General features: G+C 32.5%; 1 protein-coding gene and 1 long non-coding RNA gene across 7 annotated transcripts; both read left to right on the forward strand.

Annotated features, from left to right (window-relative positions):
• The first annotated feature begins 2,701 nt into the window (after positions 1-2,701).
• LOC111412143 lies at positions 2,702-12,927 on the forward strand. 6 transcript variants are annotated; one of them, XM_023042929.1, is made up of 6 exons: positions 2,702-2,959; positions 3,039-3,130; positions 3,477-3,524; positions 4,368-4,408; positions 4,519-4,696; positions 12,517-12,927. In XM_023042929.1, exons 3-6 carry the CDS (start codon positions 3,498-3,500, stop codon positions 12,637-12,639), a joined length of 369 nt encoding a protein of 122 aa, XP_022898697.1. In that variant the 5' UTR covers positions 2,702-2,959; positions 3,039-3,130; positions 3,477-3,497; the 3' UTR covers positions 12,640-12,927. The 6 variants fall into 6 exon arrangements, 5 of the variants coding, with proteins under 5 accessions (XP_022898697.1, XP_022898700.1, XP_022898696.1 ...); XM_023042932.1 differs by having other exon boundaries at positions 4,371-4,408; XM_023042928.1 differs by having other exon boundaries at positions 3,055-3,130.
• Positions 12,928-15,379: 2,452 nt separating this feature from the next.
• On the forward strand, positions 15,380-16,375 carry LOC111412821. The gene is made up of 3 exons (XR_002706111.1): positions 15,380-15,481; positions 15,833-15,991; positions 16,285-16,375. It is a non-coding gene; the product is annotated as an uncharacterized LOC111412821 (long non-coding RNA).
• The last annotated feature ends 903 nt before the right edge of the window (positions 16,376-17,278 follow it).

Consider the following 17,278-nt stretch of genomic DNA (forward strand, 5'->3'; position numbering starts at 1 on the left):
ATATCCATAATTTGCCATTTCTATTCCTCTAGTCTTCACATCTTTCCTTCAATGTTACAAATCACTACTCTGTCTTCCGTTGGAATCACACAATGAGGACAACAAGTTTATTTAAAAACTTAAATGATTATCAACTAATTCCATTTATAGCCCCAATTAATGATGTTATGACTGATCCTAAAAATAGCCAGGACATTGAAGTGGTTCAACTAGAAGATTTGATAAAAGAAATCACAATTCACATTAACACAAAACTTTTATAAACTGAATTGAACTGGAGATAACAAAATCTATTAATGACAAAAAAAGATTATACTAAAACATTTTCAGTTTCCACCAACAAAGAACTGCAAGCAAAAGGGAGAAAAGATTAGATTTCGAATAGATGAAGCCATAATGCATTAAACTTGAAAACTGAGAAAAAAAAAACAGAAAAAACATAATATCTCATAACGAATGGGCTTTTCGGAGAAGTACATTTATAGAAGTACTGAAACAACATTGTACACTGAAGAAATAATCGACGTAACAAAAACATTAAAACATTCACAAAACCGAGCTAGATTATCCTAATGATTACATAATAGTATCAAACTGATAAATGTACGACCAAAAATAGTAGTTCAGTTCATTATTTCTAAACACTAGATCTGAAAGTAACTAACTACAAATTGAAATAACCTTGTTGGAGCCTGCCATAGTGACGATGGCTCGGCATCCTTTCCTAGAAGACGAAAGGTGGAGGTGAGAATCCACATTCTGAAAGAAAGACTAAGTTGAATTGGAGTTGGAGTTGTCGAGCTTGAGAAAAGACTTGCGCAGGCCGGAGGAGTGGCAGGAGAGTTGAGATCCAGCACTGGTGAGCAACGTGGACACAACTGCCATGCGTATATACTGCTGTTAGAAGCGGCTGGCACCTATCTACTTCTTTACCGAAGTAAGCCCTTGAACCTCATGATTTGATATCATTTTAACCACATATTTTTTATTAAAATAATATTACGAGCAAATCCAATATTTTTGTTTATTTTTTAGCCACATATTCTCCATTATTACACTATTTCAAAATACATTTTTTGAGAAAAATAGGGCTCAAACAACCCTGAAACAAAAACACCCAAATCACACGTGTCGACATAATTGAACAATATAAAAAATTATAACAAAATCACTCAATCATTTTCTGACATATCAACCTATCTCTTCCCTACCTATTTCTATATTTGGACAAGTAATATTATTCATTTCTCTACCCGGTGGTACCATGGTGTTCAGGCTTTTTGGTTTCAAGCCTATCCTAAATACATGATTTTTTTTTTTTTTGCGTTACGCCAATGAAGTATCCTACGCGCTGTTTAGAGGCGTGGAATCCACTATTTCCTTCTTTATAAATAAAAAATTTACAATGATAATTTCTTCGATCATTGTATATGTACATTTTGTTTTACATTTACTTACATTGCGGCACGTGTTAGCACATGATTGGACAATTTTAAAAAATACACCTTTTTGCCAACATTTTTTGAATTTTTGCACAATGTCAAAAAAAGGTGTGCACTATGAAATGCACACTTAACATAATTCTAATTCTTAAGGGTGAAGAAAAAATTTGGCAACCCATCAAATCGAACTAAAATTATAATTGAAAATTATTTATTTAGGTTTATGTGAACTAATCAATATTTCGATTTGAAATCAAACAAAATCAGTTGAAAATATTCCAATTTAAATTCTCCTATCCTACGTATATAAAAGAATGAAAGAAAGGTTGGACACATGTCGCAATTTCCTGTCGTCACCTTTTTCTTTCTTTCTTTTTTTTTCCCACCTTCACCCAACATCACCTCATCTCCATTTTCACATGCTATTTTCCTTACATACACAGCCATCACCTCATCCATTTACACACTCAAACTCAAACTCAAATCGTTCACATCTTCTCACTCTTCTTAATCAATTACCATACTCCCCTACCCACCACCGTCCTCTCACACAAAAGAAAATATATGGTGACGGAGCATCTATTATGGCGGTGATTAGGGTGGCACCGCCTTCCGGAATCCTAGCAATATCTCAGGTGGACAAGATCCCACAGCCTTTGAGAATGATAACACTCCATTCTGTTTTGTTGGTGAGATTTTTTTTTTTTAAGTTAAAATATAGTGGCGTGGAATTGGACTTTGAGTTGGAGCGTGAAAACCTAATTTGAAATTGAAAACACCATATTTAAAGTTTAATTCTGTGATTTTCCAATGAAGTTGTTTGCTTTTGCGCATGTGAATTTGGTTAACTATCCATCATCAGTTTCTTGAATATCCACTTGCATTGTATTTATTTTTGTTCTATTCTTTTAGGTATAATCTAAAATAAAAATAGATTGTTTTTATTTATTTTTTCTTTTTGTGAATTTATTTTTTTGAATTAATGAAATTTTGGAGAATTTAATAATTTAGTTTGATTTAAATTGACAGATAAGCTAGCTAATTTAGATAGATATATACAAATAGAAAAATGCAGGGGTCTTACTGACCCCTCACTATAAGGATGGCCCCACATATTATAAAAAAAAAAAAATAGGGAGTTTTACGTCGAAGCTTGCCACGTGTGTTGTTTGGCAAGAGCCTGTTTCACAGGCCCACGTACATGTAGCACAGTTAATACAAATATTAAAAACAATGAATTTAACTCATGCATGCTCCACACATGACAGAGCTACTCCGTCTAGAACTGCACGTCTGCACGGAGCTATCTTGCTTTTGTACTGCACGGAGAGCTCCGTGTATCTCTCCATGATGCGCCGAGAGTCTCTTCGCGCAGCCTAGTGAGGATATCATGCACATAAACGGCATCGTATCCCACTTCTTAGTCCTGACAATTCCACCCAACCGTGTACTCAGAAAAACAAATTGACCGCAGAATCCCATCGCGAACCTAAAAAATTGTCGGACGGCTTTTCCGGGTAAGAATCTCCTTTAATTTGTTTGTGCAGGTTTCATGAATTTAGATCTTCCTACTATTGGAACCTGATTTTGTTGTAGTTTTAATTTCAATTAGGGCATGTCGGCCAGTTCTCAAACAATAAAGCGAAACTGCTCAAAGCAGAGTTTTTTCTTCTTGATGGTCACACCTGGTTAGTCTTTTTATTTGATCTGAGAGTTTTTTGAACCCACATTTTTCAATTTTTTCGAATTTTAGGATATAATGGTGTTTTTTTGTTTGATTTCAATAAGTTTGACACAATGGGTTTATCTTTACAATTTTTTTAGTTTAATTGTGTTTATGTCATTAATATGTTTGGAGCTAATTTCCCTTTTTTTCATATTTATATAGCTAAAAACTGAATTCGCATTCATTTGATTTATTTCGAATATAGTTTTTTGTATTCAATTTGAAATAGAATAGATCTGAATCTTTATTCGCTTTACTTTTCGATTTGTGATTTGATTTGAACTCAATTCAATTGGCGTTAATGGAAGACGCAAGTCAACAGAACCTCGATGGATTCGCCTCCGTCCCATCTCCTGGTTCGTTCACATCTTGATATGCTTGTCTGTGTTTATACTTGTAATTATATTGATTGGGATTTCCTTGTTTTTTTTTTTTTTTACCAAGGAATGTTGCATTCTTATTGGAAGGTTATGCCTTTATTGTATAATTAGGATTTTGGATTTTTTAGTTGCTTCCGATCTGGGTTTTGACTTTTGAGATTAGATTCAAAAGGAGCCTTCTCTGTGGGATTTTGTACGAGACAGTTTCGGAATTGAATTTGGATGTTTTTGTCAAATCTTCATTTTTTAACTTTCATGGGAGGAATTTTGTACTTTTGGACTTGACTGTGACAATAGCTGGAAATTATTGTGCTATTTATGGAGTAGACTTTTAATTTCTCTGGGATTACTATTGGTCAAAATGAAGACAAAAATCATATAAATACAGTTCTTTCTTTCATGCAATATTATAAATCTAAGAAATATATATATATATATATATATATATATANTAAGTTTCAACGTGAAAGGCCTTGGTTCCTTTCCCCCTTTATATTATTCCATTGATGGTTTTTTCCTTCATTATGGTTTTGACCATCAGATTTGGCTAGAAAACCCCACGCCCTAATTTACATGCATTTGTTTATGCATTGTGTTAATTTGATTGGGGAACTATTATTACGTAGGTTGAATTTTTTAATCGTGTTATGTTTCTCTTTCTCGTCCCTTCACCCCATCCAGCTAAACAAAGCGAAAAGTTAGGGTATTCCAAGTTCTACACCATGGCTAAGGGTTGCTGAATTTATTTTTATGATATTCAGCATTCTTTTGATTTTTCTTGCTCTGCATTTTGACAAGCTGTTGATTGCTTTGGTGAAGCAGGTGACAGGGCTGCTGATCTGCATAACTTGGCAGATAAGGTATGCAATAAACTCATCCTTGCATTATTGAGTTTTTCTCCATCTATCTATATGTCTTGGTTAGATTAGTAATGTCTTTCATTGGTACATTCTTTTGAATATGTTGCCAGTCACTTTTCGCCGAAAGATGAAAGGTTGTTTCTGCAAATCCTTCTCCAGACACAGCCATGTCTAGGGCTCCAGAAAGAACTAAAAATCAGCCTGCAACCTCAGGAACAACTGGGGCGATTAGCACTATGTATCCTTTCAATGCTTATACTCTGCAGGACCAGGGCATTTATTATGGAGGTTTGTTCCTAAATTTATGCTAATCTCATTGCTTTATAATGGCAATATGGATCTGTAAGGTGACTTATTTTTCCTCTGTTTTTACTGTTTTGAAGATAAAAAATTGATTCTATTGCTGAGTTTTTTTAAATGAAGGAAAAAATGTGTTTAGAACGAAGGCTCTAGAATATTGCTTGGAGCTGTTCTTTGAGCATTTTAATTTTTTTTCTTTAGTCTTGATTGGTTCAAGTTAAATTTCTATTTTAAATTTTTTGGTATGTTTTCAGGTAAGGGTAAGGTGTTATACTTGAGTATTTTAAGATGTGCTTAAGTTTGGTCTCTCTTTTAAATTGTTTAAAGTTTTAATTTTGGTTGGGTTTCTGAAGAAGGGTGAAAATACATGAATGGATGGTGCTTGTCGACACCGTCTGCTACAGTTGAACGAGGGACACATGAATGCTGTAGGTTTAATTAGTGGTAATGAATTGTGTTCTGTGGTTTCTTTATATTTTGTTTTTCCTTTCCTTTCCCAGCAATGAGCAAGTATAGAAAAGAGAATAATGTACATGTAGCGTAAAACATGTCTAGAAATGCATTTGTTATTGTATTACAATGTGTCGAGTAAACCACATAAGCCAAATTCACGAATTACCTCACATTTTCTTTTAAATGAGATCTGACTCATTGTATGCGTGAGAAACATCAGCATGTTCTTTGAAGTCCAAGAGTTCATGGCATATTTAATCCTCAGCATTTCCATGTAGAATATAGAATGTAGATTTTCAGTTCTCTTTTATACTTTTTTTCCTTCTGTTCTTGCCCTTTATCTATTGCTTGTGGACTGTCTTTGACTCCTTCTGTCTATATATTCCAGTTTCCGCTGTTGTCCCAGAGCAGGTAAGTAATCTTCATATATGAATTGGGTTTTTGATTTGAGAGTCAGCTATGAGTTGTCAGTAAATTAATATACACTTCTGGAATTTTCTGGAATTTTTTTGTACTTTTTGAAAATGTGGTGATGCTATTCGTCGGAGGACTGTTGAATGGAAGAAAGTGAATTCTAATGACCTTGGAATTAGTAATTCGAAGATTTCAAGATCCATAAGAGTGGTTCTTAATGGTCTCAAAGGAAAAGATACTTACTTTGATCATTTTGTGTTTATTTATATATTTTGACTCTGTATTTTCCATAGTTTTCAATTTATATATGTTACTAATAAATAATATTAATGTGGTGATGATTATTGTCAACTAATGAAATTTATGTTGATGATATTTTGTGGAAATCTGAATTCTTTGTTAGATGTTCTTGGCTTTTGAGTTCATAGCTCATGTAAAGTGTAGACGCAAATCTTTTGTAAAAATTGTGTATATGTGGAGACGGAGACTTATTAATGGGGAAATAATGAGTGACATGTTTGGAACTGCTTTTGTTACATAATTGAGAGTTTGGTTTTGATGGAAAATGGGATGACTTGGATTTTGGTGGAAGTGGGAGTTAAGTCGTTCATTTATTTGATTTTCTCCCTCATTATCAAGGTAACATTGTCACCCATTTATATAAAAGAGCATGAACTTAAATTTTACAAGTAAAACAGTGACTTTCTAAATGAATAATTTTGTAAGGGTCAAAATTGGAGAATAGTTTGTAATCTCGAGGCATATGCCTTAGACAAGGCTTTAAAATAATTATTCTAATCTCAATGTTTTGAGAGGCTTATGATTTTTTCTTTAGATTTTATTTAGACAAAATAATGTAAGTTGTTTGTCTTTTCTTTTTCTTGTGTCGATATTCATTTTCATCGCTTGCTTTAATATAGAATCAATTTTGGGTCCATGTTAAAAATTGACCATTGCATATACAATATGTCTGCTGTCTCTGCTTACCTGTTCCAGGGCTTGAAAAATCAAAGAACTTGATTTTTCTAAAGTCCATGACATTTAAAGATAAAGACATCTTAGAGAAAATCAATAATTGCTAAAAGTTTTGAATGGAACTGCACATAATCTGTTAATATGGTAAATAGGCTTAGTACCCATTTGTACCACAGATGTTGATAACAACCTAAAGCCCTAACTTTCTGAGCCAAGTCTGTCAAGGTTCCGTGTTTTAGCCTTATTCTCAAATGCTCAACTATGTTCACTAGAATTTAAGTTAGATGTGTGTAGGGCCAAATTCCAGCAAGCACCAAGGTAAACCAGGCTTAGTTTCACCAAGAAAGTCGACACCACCAACGGGTTGAGACAACTCCAAACCACCACCACCAAGTTCCCACTTCCGGTTGCAATTAGTTGGACAAGATGAAGAACAATAATATGCCCACTAGAAAAGAACCATAAAGGTCACATAGAAGAGGAGAAACCGAAAGGAGAGTATCACAGAGAGAGGTTGGGCATTCTTCATATGGAGGCCGAGAGGAAGGCCAAGAATATAAGCCAAGCAAATAATCAAACAAGGTAAGTTAGGTTAGGATTATTTAGTAGACCAAACAAGGCTCGACTCAAAAAACAATGGGTTTCAAATTAATAAAATAGCCAACTGTGAGCAATACGATTAACAATAGGTTGCTTCTAACGATTCATAGGAATGTGGATTAGGTTGTTTCGATAATTGTGTCGATATACTAATCAATTATATGGCCAAGGTTGATTGATAATAGAACCAGGGTTACATTATAGCTCGGGGGGTCGTTTGACAACAAATTGCCTAACAATGTGTAATATGCATAATTTTCCTCCAATTTCGAAAGGATATGTTCCTTGTTTTTATCTTAAAACATTTATATAAATATCTAAACCTTATCTTCAATAAACTTGGCGTCAAGTGTATGAATCATGCTTTTTTAAATAAATCCTTGAAGTGCCTCGTGAATAGACCTTCATTACCTTTTCTCTCATTTGGTTCTTGATGTATATGTTCTTAATATTTTGTATGATCTTTTAACTTGATAGATATATTTTCCTCACATTAAAGTAAATGTAAATGTAAATTTTTATGTTGTATGAATAGGGTTCATCTATTTCATTTGATACGTTTTGTGATCGGTATTTGAGGATGCTTTCAAGTCAACACTAAGCATAATTATCCTTGGTGATATTGAAAGATACTACTATTGACTCTAGATGAATAATTTATTGAAAGACTTGGGAAAGCTCACCCCAGTAAGCTAATTCACATCACCCGAATTGTATGACGCTCAAAAGTATCATGTCCAGGATTTTGAAAGAACTCTTCAACAACTACAATCTTGGATGTCCAAGTATTGGTAAAATTTTTAACTTTTTTTTAATATATGCCTTCCCACTTACTTAGTGTACCACTTTATTAAACATCCATAATTACTATTCTAAGGCATAATTAGGTTGCAAAGGTCAAATTTTTTCTTTTCAAATTATGAACAACCTTTTGGATGTCACAAATAATCTTTTTGCCTAATTTGGCAAACACTCCACCATATGTACATTTTCAATGTTGGACCTTGCTTGAAGAAAGCTCTTTTGCCTGCCGCTCAAGAACTTTTTTGACGCAAAAACTCTTGGGTGAAAAGGATGAGTCTGACAACAAATAATCTTTTTTGATGGGTCCGTCTTCCTATCCTCTGATGAAAAGGATGAGCCTGACGACTACTAGGAAGTGCCAACTGTAACATTTACAAACTCCAACCAGCAGAGTGTTCTGAAATCAATCTTTTGCGTTGATTATAACCAACTTATGAATATCTTCTACGTTTAGAAATGAATTTCTCTAAAATTTACATTTACTTATATTTTTAACATTAACAAATTAATATGCAATGCCATTGACCCACTAGTAATAGTTAAAAATCGCTTGAAACCGAATCCAACCACTCTCTTCATTATATAAAAAAAGATGGGTTAAGTTAATCAATGGTCACCCAACTTTATATTTGGCGTCACCATAGCCACTCAATTTGATTTTGTTTCATCATGGTCACCCAACTTTATACTTAGTGTTACTGTGGTCACCTAATTAGATTTTATTTCACTATAGCCACTCAATTTCATATAACGTTTCACCATAATTATCCAATTTTATGTAACGTTTCACCATAATCAATCAATTTTTTTCACCATTATCATAATTTGGAAACTGGTAAAATGGTAACTTTTAATTATATATAAAAAATATATTTTAAAAAATATTAAAAAAAACATAATTCTAAAAAATGAAATAAAAACTTATTTAAAAAAGTTTTTAAAAAAATTACTCGGAAAAATAATATAACATAAAAAGTTATTTAAAAAAAAACGTTTCTTTAAAAAATAATAGTAAAGGCTCATTTTAAAAAAGGTTTCTGAGAAAAATAAAATAAATAAAAAATTATTTTAAAATTTAAAAAAACTTTTATTATTTTTTAAATTTAATTTGTATATATAATACAAAATTACCATTTTATCCCTTTTAAAATTCATGAAAATTTGTGAAAATAAATTGGGTGACCATGGTGAAATGTTATACGAAATTCATTGGCATGGTGAAACATTATATGAAATTGGGTGATCATGGTGAAGAAACAAAATCAAATTGGATGACCATGGTAAAACTAGGCATAAAATTTGGTGGTCATTGATACATTGGACCAAAAAAAAATAATAATAAATAAATAATAATAATAATAATAATAATAATAATAATAATAATAATAATATCTTGTTTTACTTGAGATATATCATTTATTAGTCCAATTTGTGCTTCGGCAAATTTACTTGATAGGTGCCTTTTGAATTAAGTGATGTGTTTAGATCTCAAACATTATTTTTCACTTGTTTGAAAAATATTATAGCTAAAATCATGGTTTGATATCCAAAAATTGGTTTGATTTGGTTTAGTTCGAATTTTATTTTTTTCAAATCATTTATAATTTTGAAAAATATATATATAGTTTTCTCATTTTTTTGAGTTTCCTCGTTCATCTTCTCCATCCTTTTGTCAACCATTGATGTTAGATAGCATTATTCTTTTTCATATAAATTTATAACCTAAAACAAACAAAATAAACACAAAATAATAAGAATCAATCTCACAAACTTGACAGTTATGTAAATTCAAGACCCAGAATAAGTGTAAAAATATATACTTACAAAGACCTTTTTAAATAAATTGAGTATAGGTCGATTTGAGGATTAGGCTTGAGATTCCAACAAGGTAAAGTACTTTGGTAGCTTGTAAGACGCTTGGGTGGCTGAATAGCTTTGTGGATTTTAAGAGATTATTTTTCTCTATCTCCAAAATATATGGATTAATACAATATGGATTTCTTGCTAAAAATTGGAAGAATCGGGTTTCGATCTGGTTGACGGTTAACACTCGGTGGTTGGCTTAGGATGAGGAAATACATGGTTATTTGGAATTAAAAATAAAGGTAACTCTTGGTTATTTTGATGTATATATCTTGTTCTCTTTGTCTCTGTAATTGATTTTCTTTTATGTTCTACCAATTTTTACCCCCTGAAGTTGTCTTTTGTCATATGTACGTATAAGTGTACGCAGTTTGCCGTTGCTTATGTAAATAATAAATCATAGTTTTTAAAGATGTCAGAGGGTGTATTCAATTGAGACTTTTAATGACTTTTTGATATTTAAAAAGTTCAGGGGTGTCCAATTGAGATTTTTTGAAACTCTCTAAAAGTCACAATGTATTCAATTGAGACTTCTAGAAACTTTAAAAAGTCTCTAAAAGTTACGGTGTATTTAATTAAAAATTTTTAGAAATCTCTACAAGTCTTTAAGCAAAAAGTACTCATAAAATTTTAAAATTTGTCTCTCATTAATCACGAGATTTTGGGAAACTTTCACAAAAAATTAAAAAAAAAATCGAATTTTCTTTCTTTTAACATTCTGTGGACAAGTATGATTAAAATTTATTTTTTATTGATTATATTTCATTTATCTTTTTTTATCTCTCTCTTATTATTTATCTCTATTTTCTGTGAAAAATTTTGGATTCTTGTAACTTTTTTTTTCTTTTTTCAATCATTTTTTTTTTGAAAAAAATATCTATTTTTTAATTAAATTATAAATTATAAAAGTTTATATGAAAAATTTATAATTAAATTTAAATATATTGATTTTTATTTATTTTTAAAAGTTACTATACTAATAATATTGAATCGTGTGTGAGAGTGAGAGTGTGAGTGTGAGTGTGAGTGTGAGTGTGTGTATGTATGTGTATAATTTTTTTTTATTATATGGGATGTGTATGTATGTGTATAATTTTTTTTTATTATATGGGAAGAAGAATGGGAATTGTGGGAACTAACATCCCATATGTGAGAATTTCACACCAAGTCTACGTGAATTCTATTTCAAAGAAAGTTTTCAAAAGTCTTTTGAATTCCCCGAAAGTCTATAAAAGTTTTAAAATGAAAATCCATAGAAGTCTATGAAAGACTTTTACTAATTCCATACAAATCTATAAAAGATCCATGAAATCCACAAAAGTCATTACTTAAAAAAAGTCTATCAAAGTCTTCAAAAATCCCAATTGAATACACCGTGTATTCTATAAAATACAAGGATAGACGATTTTACCTGCCTCTTTTTTGGATGATAAGAACGGGGAATCATATTAGAATTTCATTGCAATCCAGGCCACCATCCATCTTCCTTTTAACCACCAATATTTGGTTCAAATTAAATCTTTCTTCCGAGGTATCTTTTATGTACTTGGTTTTTTCTTCATGATATGTTCCCTTCCCTTGGAGAGTAGTTCAAAAATTTATTCCAAGATGTGTATTCTGTGGCTGGAGATATGTCACAGAGTATTGGCAATTATTGACGGACGAATATATTAAGAGTGGTGAGCAATTGGGACATGTTATTTTACTGGATAATTGAAACCATTTATTTCAGGGCTTTGAACGACTGAATAATGTGACTTGCCACATCGATGTGTGCATATGTCATTTTTCCAAGCAAGCAAGATTATATACACATTTGCCAAATTTTGTTTGTAAGACTGTATTTCTAAGGCATTGGATATGAGTCTTGACTGAGTGTAAGTGCAGGGGCAGCTGTGATGATAGAGGAAATGTGAACTCGATTTAGTTCACGAGGCACTGTTAGAACAATGACCCACTTCTTAGAATCTGGCTAGTAGAGCCCAGTCTTCAGAGAAATATGGATTGTTGGTTTTTGGATGATCTGATCCTCTTTGTCCAGCTGTCTTTCCCTCTGAAGTTGGTGTACTTCGAAAATTACATAATTCTTTGTGGTTCTTGTCATCTGTGGTTTGCTTTTGAATTTTAAATGTCACATATATGTGTAGGTCACTGATGTCTCTGTCTACAGAACTAGATATTTTACACTTATCACAAATTTGGTCGACAGGAATGAATAGTAATGAACACTATGAAGAAGATAAAGAAGTTAAAATCTTGTACATTGAACTCTTGTCCATAATTGCATAACAAACATGAATTATCGTGTAACTCTGGACTTGTGACTACTGTAACGAGGATGTTATTTGAGTTGAAGAGCAAGGAAATGAATTGGTTCTCTGTCGATTGATTTAACATTGAATTTATAGCACCTATATTTTATTTTGTAAAAATTGTCTTGACACCTTGTCTTTCTCATCAGAGAACCAAGAGGTCATACTGGAACAACAAGATCCCTCAATAGAGTTGTTGCAAGTTTTTAACTCTTGCATTTTGACCCTCTATAGCTTTTCGATCTGTGATTCTCTTACGTTCATGCATGTATTGTACCATTTGAAGGAGTTGCTGGGAGAATACAGTCTTTCTAAAACCATTGATCCTGAAATCAGTTATTCTTGATATTAAATGTAATAATTGACTTATTTTCCCTAACTGACCAGGGAACTACATATACTCAATCTGCGAAGAGCAAATCAAAGAAGAAAAAGTGGAAAAATAGCATGTTCGGATGGTTAACCCTACGAGCAGTAAAACAAGGTAACAGTCCTTGTAACATAACTTAAGGATCCATATTTGCGGAAGCTAGGAAGGTGAAGTAATTTCCAAAAAAGAACTGTCTTCAAAGGGCCTACCTCGCTTGTAGCACGAGGGAGAAACTTCACGTATATTTTTTTGGGTGACAGTTTTGAGAGTTGAGCAATTTAAATGCCTGATTAACTGAAAGTTAACTTCCAAAACTCAAGTTTTCGTTGGGAAATAGGAGATTTTTGTTAAATTATATGCTTATCATGTCAATTGAGTTAATTATTCTCAGTTTACTTTTGGATAATGTGAGATAAGAACTTCAATGAGGTTTTGTGAAATTTCTTATAGATAAGGGCTATCAGGTTGCTTCTGGAATTGCATCACTAGATTTTACTAGGAAAATGTACTATCGGGTCCGAAGTAATTGTCTAAATAGCAAGTTAGGTTGACTTTTAAAAAGGATCGAGTGTATTCTTAACCTTTTAATATAGTTGCATATCTAGTCTTGAATGCATTCACAACGGCCAAATCTCTTTAAATTGTAATGTGGCTATCATGAAAATATGAGTCACTTGAAGTTTATATGCACCTGCTTGAGTTAAGAAGCTAGTTTCTGCTTCATACAATTGGACATCAGAGGACCAAGTGATGACAAACAAAGATTTAAATGATTTTGTCATTGGGATTTGGGATGTTCACTTAATGCAGTGATTTGTAATGAAAGTTGGGAACGAAATTTGGGGTTCTTGAACGCCGTTCAAGGTATATTTTCGTGTTTTTACGTCCATGTTGCACACATGAATTGCTAGAGCTCTACTCTTGCGGTAATAAATGTTACGACTTAATATATACTTTATTTAAGAATAATTTGTGCAATAATGTGTATAGCATATAGTAATGACTTAACATGTGCTCATAATCAATAACTTTTGGCTGTGATAATTTTGTGGGGGCTATATTTGGAGTATTTTTTTTGGTTTTCTACGAGTTCTCGCTCGAGCGACAGGACTGTCGCTCATTTACTGCTAGCTGGCGCTCGAGTGACATAGGCATCCGAGTTTTTCGCTTTATGTCTGTTGTCACGCATATTTTTAACTATTTACTTGTAGGTTTTTGACACGTCCCCAATAAATGGTAGGCTCTTCATTTAGTTTATTAAGATTGTTGAAATTGTATTTTTATCTTCATTAGTTGTAAATTAATAAAATTACACGATCCTTCTGTCAATCTCTCTTCTTGCTTTAATCTTGCAATACTTCATATTTTGTCATATAGCCTCCCCACTTTGTAACAATCTTATTGGTGAGTCTTTGCCCAGTGAGTGTTTTCAGAAAGAAAACAGTATTGTACATTATTTTTTTTTAATTTCAATAGCGCAATCATCAAAATTAAAGGAAAAGGATGATTGTACATACGGTTACTAAGTCATACAGAATGACCCATGTGGAAGCCTAATATCCATACATATGACAAGCATGCAAAAGGGATCAACATCCGAAGTTATCACATTGAACGTTGAGTTTGTTTCACTAAGAATAGCTAAAGTGGTCTTGTCCTTCCTTTTGAGGTGGTTTAGCTTCTGCTATCGAACTCCTGGAGTATCCGAGGTCCTTAGCAGGTTTAGTTGGGATGTTTCCAAAATTGATTGATGCGATGTGCCCATTTAATAAGTGTCAAACGTCTATCGGTATAGATTTGTAGAGTGGCAAAACTTCCTGTCAAAAGTATATCAGTATAATTAATGTAGAATAGAGTTGATATGACACTAAGAGTCGACGGATCAGGCCACGTGGATCCAATCCAATGGTAACCACATCGGCCTGATCACTATAAATAGACAATTCTTGTATTGTAGAAAAGAGAACATACCATATTGTCTCTATCTTCTTCTTCCTTCACAACTTGTTTAGTCCCTATTTGGCCCCCATTACGTAGAAAAATTAATATGTGGAATAGTATTTTTTTGAAAAATGAGTGGTTGAAAAAGAAGGAAAAATTTTCGATTTACATGTAATATTATTTTATGAAAAATTGTGTAGTTGAAAATAGGAGAGAAAAAAATAAAATATAATATAATGAAAATTAATAAGGCTCAAACGGGGGCAGTAGAAATATTACTAAATAGGTCCACATGTATACAATCTCTTAACGACACATGTTGGCTATGTTCGGAGGTCAACACATACATTGGATTTGCTAACTCAATTGATCTTGTCTAGATCAAGGTTCCTGTCTAAGAAAGTTGTATTAGCATCGTATAGGTTCCCATCTTACTTAACGGGTCACTTAGTTGAATAACGATCCAAATTTTGTAAAAAAAATTAACATTTCCAATGGAGAAATATTGGTTATGTTAAATACCGCAAAAGGTCATCATTTAACTAAGGAACGAAAGATATGGTCGTGAAGGTTGATTAAATCAGTTTACCTTCTAATAAGCTTTTGGCGATATTCTTAACTCGTAAGAAAAAATTGAATGGATAAACTTTCTTTGTAGGACGGAAGCTAATGGTCCAAAAAGAGGAATAGTGGCCTTATTATAATTTTGCTCTCTTTTTTCAACCCTTCTACATGTACAAAATTATTTTTGCCAGAATACATACAGAATACTCACAATTCTGGGGTCCACACACATTTTTGACATTTTTTATACAACATGGGACTCACACACTTGTCTCTATTCTATACACAATCTGTGAAAATATAATCTGTAAACCCAAATTTTTTCCTCTCCCCCCCCCCCCCCCCCCCCAACGGGGAAAAATTTTATATCTGTATGAACCTTAAAACATGTTAATTTGATAGTTCATTACTTCTGTTATCTTTACCAGGTATTGGCAGGAGTTCAATAACTTTCAGTTTCAATTGATCTCACATCAGGTCTGGTTCTGCTATTATGGGGGCGTTTGTTTACAAAAATGAGAATAAAAAATATAACCGATATGTGCCCTACACGAGAGAGAAATTCAAATTTGGTGGCTTGATGTGATAGATAACGGTCACATTTTTTATTTTAATGAGAAAAGAATGGGAAACAAACGGAGGCTATATCGTGTACATATTCCTTCTGCCCCTTCCCTTCCCAAAGGGTACCTGAATCTCTAACCTATCATCACTGGAAAGATAGGGGAAGGGGGATTCCTACTGTTGATGCCTTGGAACCCAAAATAGTGTTGATGTTCTCTTTATGAAAATTTTGTAAATTTTACAATTCCAATATTTGGTCAACAGGAGGAGACGGATGCAGTTTGGGCCAAGATAGAAGTTTCACAAGCTCATTTAGAGCTGTTGAAACATACGAATGTGCTCAATGATGCCTTCCCTATCTGGTATGATGGAGACTTTGGAACAATAAACAACTTCCGCCTGGGGAGACTTCCTAAGATTCCGGTATGCACGAGTAATGTGCATTTTATTTGATAATATTTTCTTGATAAGCCAACATAATGTCTTCTTTGTCTGTTGCACATGTCTAATTACAGACAAGTTGAAATGTGTAGTGAAATATATATTTCTTCCATAATCTATATGATTAAAGCTTATTTCAAATCCTGCTTTCTCTTTAAACAAACACAGATTCAAGGGGGTTGAACCATTGAAGAACTTCGCTGCATTTATGTTATTGCACATTTATGAAGAATTGGTTTTAATTAAGATCCTCACTTTTTTATGCTTATTCTCAGGTTGAATGGGATGAGATAAATGCTGCATGGGGCCAAGCTTGCCTTCTCCTCCATACAATGTCTCAATATTTCAGGCCAAAGTTTCAGTATCCTTTTATAAATTTCACTTTGAAGCCAGTTAAAAAAATTTAAAAAGAAAAAAAAATCCTTTTTATCGTGCCTTGAAAAAGACCAAAGTACCTTGAAATAAAAAAAAGGACAAGAATGGACAGTGATTTACAAATTGCGACCAGCCCGTGAATTTTTTTTTTTTTTTTTTTTTTATTGCGATTGGACCGCAGTTTGCAAACCGCAATCATCCCTACAACTATCAACATCTTAAAATTTGACCCTTGCATGGTAGAGTCAGGAATTTTGTCTAGTGCAAGCAAAATTTAATCAAAGTCGTACTTTTCAATTATGGATTTAATGATATTATGACAATGCTAAAAATAACATAACGACAACACTAATAAGATAATTATCTTCTTTCTTATTCTAGGATCTATAGCAAGTTGTGCAACATCAAAATTCATTTTATTCGATATCTTCACATCAACATTTTCTACGAAATATTTTCTTTTAAAGAACTCTACATTGACACTTCACACTAAAATAAACAACAAGTGACAATTAAGTACTAATTGATAAGAAAAGAACTACTAATTTTTACAAATTGGTATAACACCATAAAATCATTACTAATTGTTTAAATAATTGACAAAAATCAAAATTTCAAGAATCGATCACAAATATTACCAATATTCAACATTCACATAATCAAATTCCTTAATATTAAACAGAAAAATCACATGATCAAGAAAATTTTTGCTGCAAATTTGAGGGACCAAAAACATGTAGGTTTTAGAAAAGAAATGAACTTTGAAAATATTTCAAAACGAGAGCAGATTTAAAGAAATTTTTTTAATTTCTTGTTGAGGGAAGAGATTCAGAAAATGTCGTCGTGCACTTGGAGTTGGGGCAAATTAGTGTATGGGTTGAACTTTAAAAAAAT

Source organism: Olea europaea, chromosome 16, assembly GCF_002742605.1.
Source record: "Olea europaea var. sylvestris chromosome 16, O_europaea_v1, whole genome shotgun sequence".
Taxonomy (NCBI): domain Eukaryota; kingdom Viridiplantae; phylum Streptophyta; class Magnoliopsida; order Lamiales; family Oleaceae; genus Olea; species Olea europaea.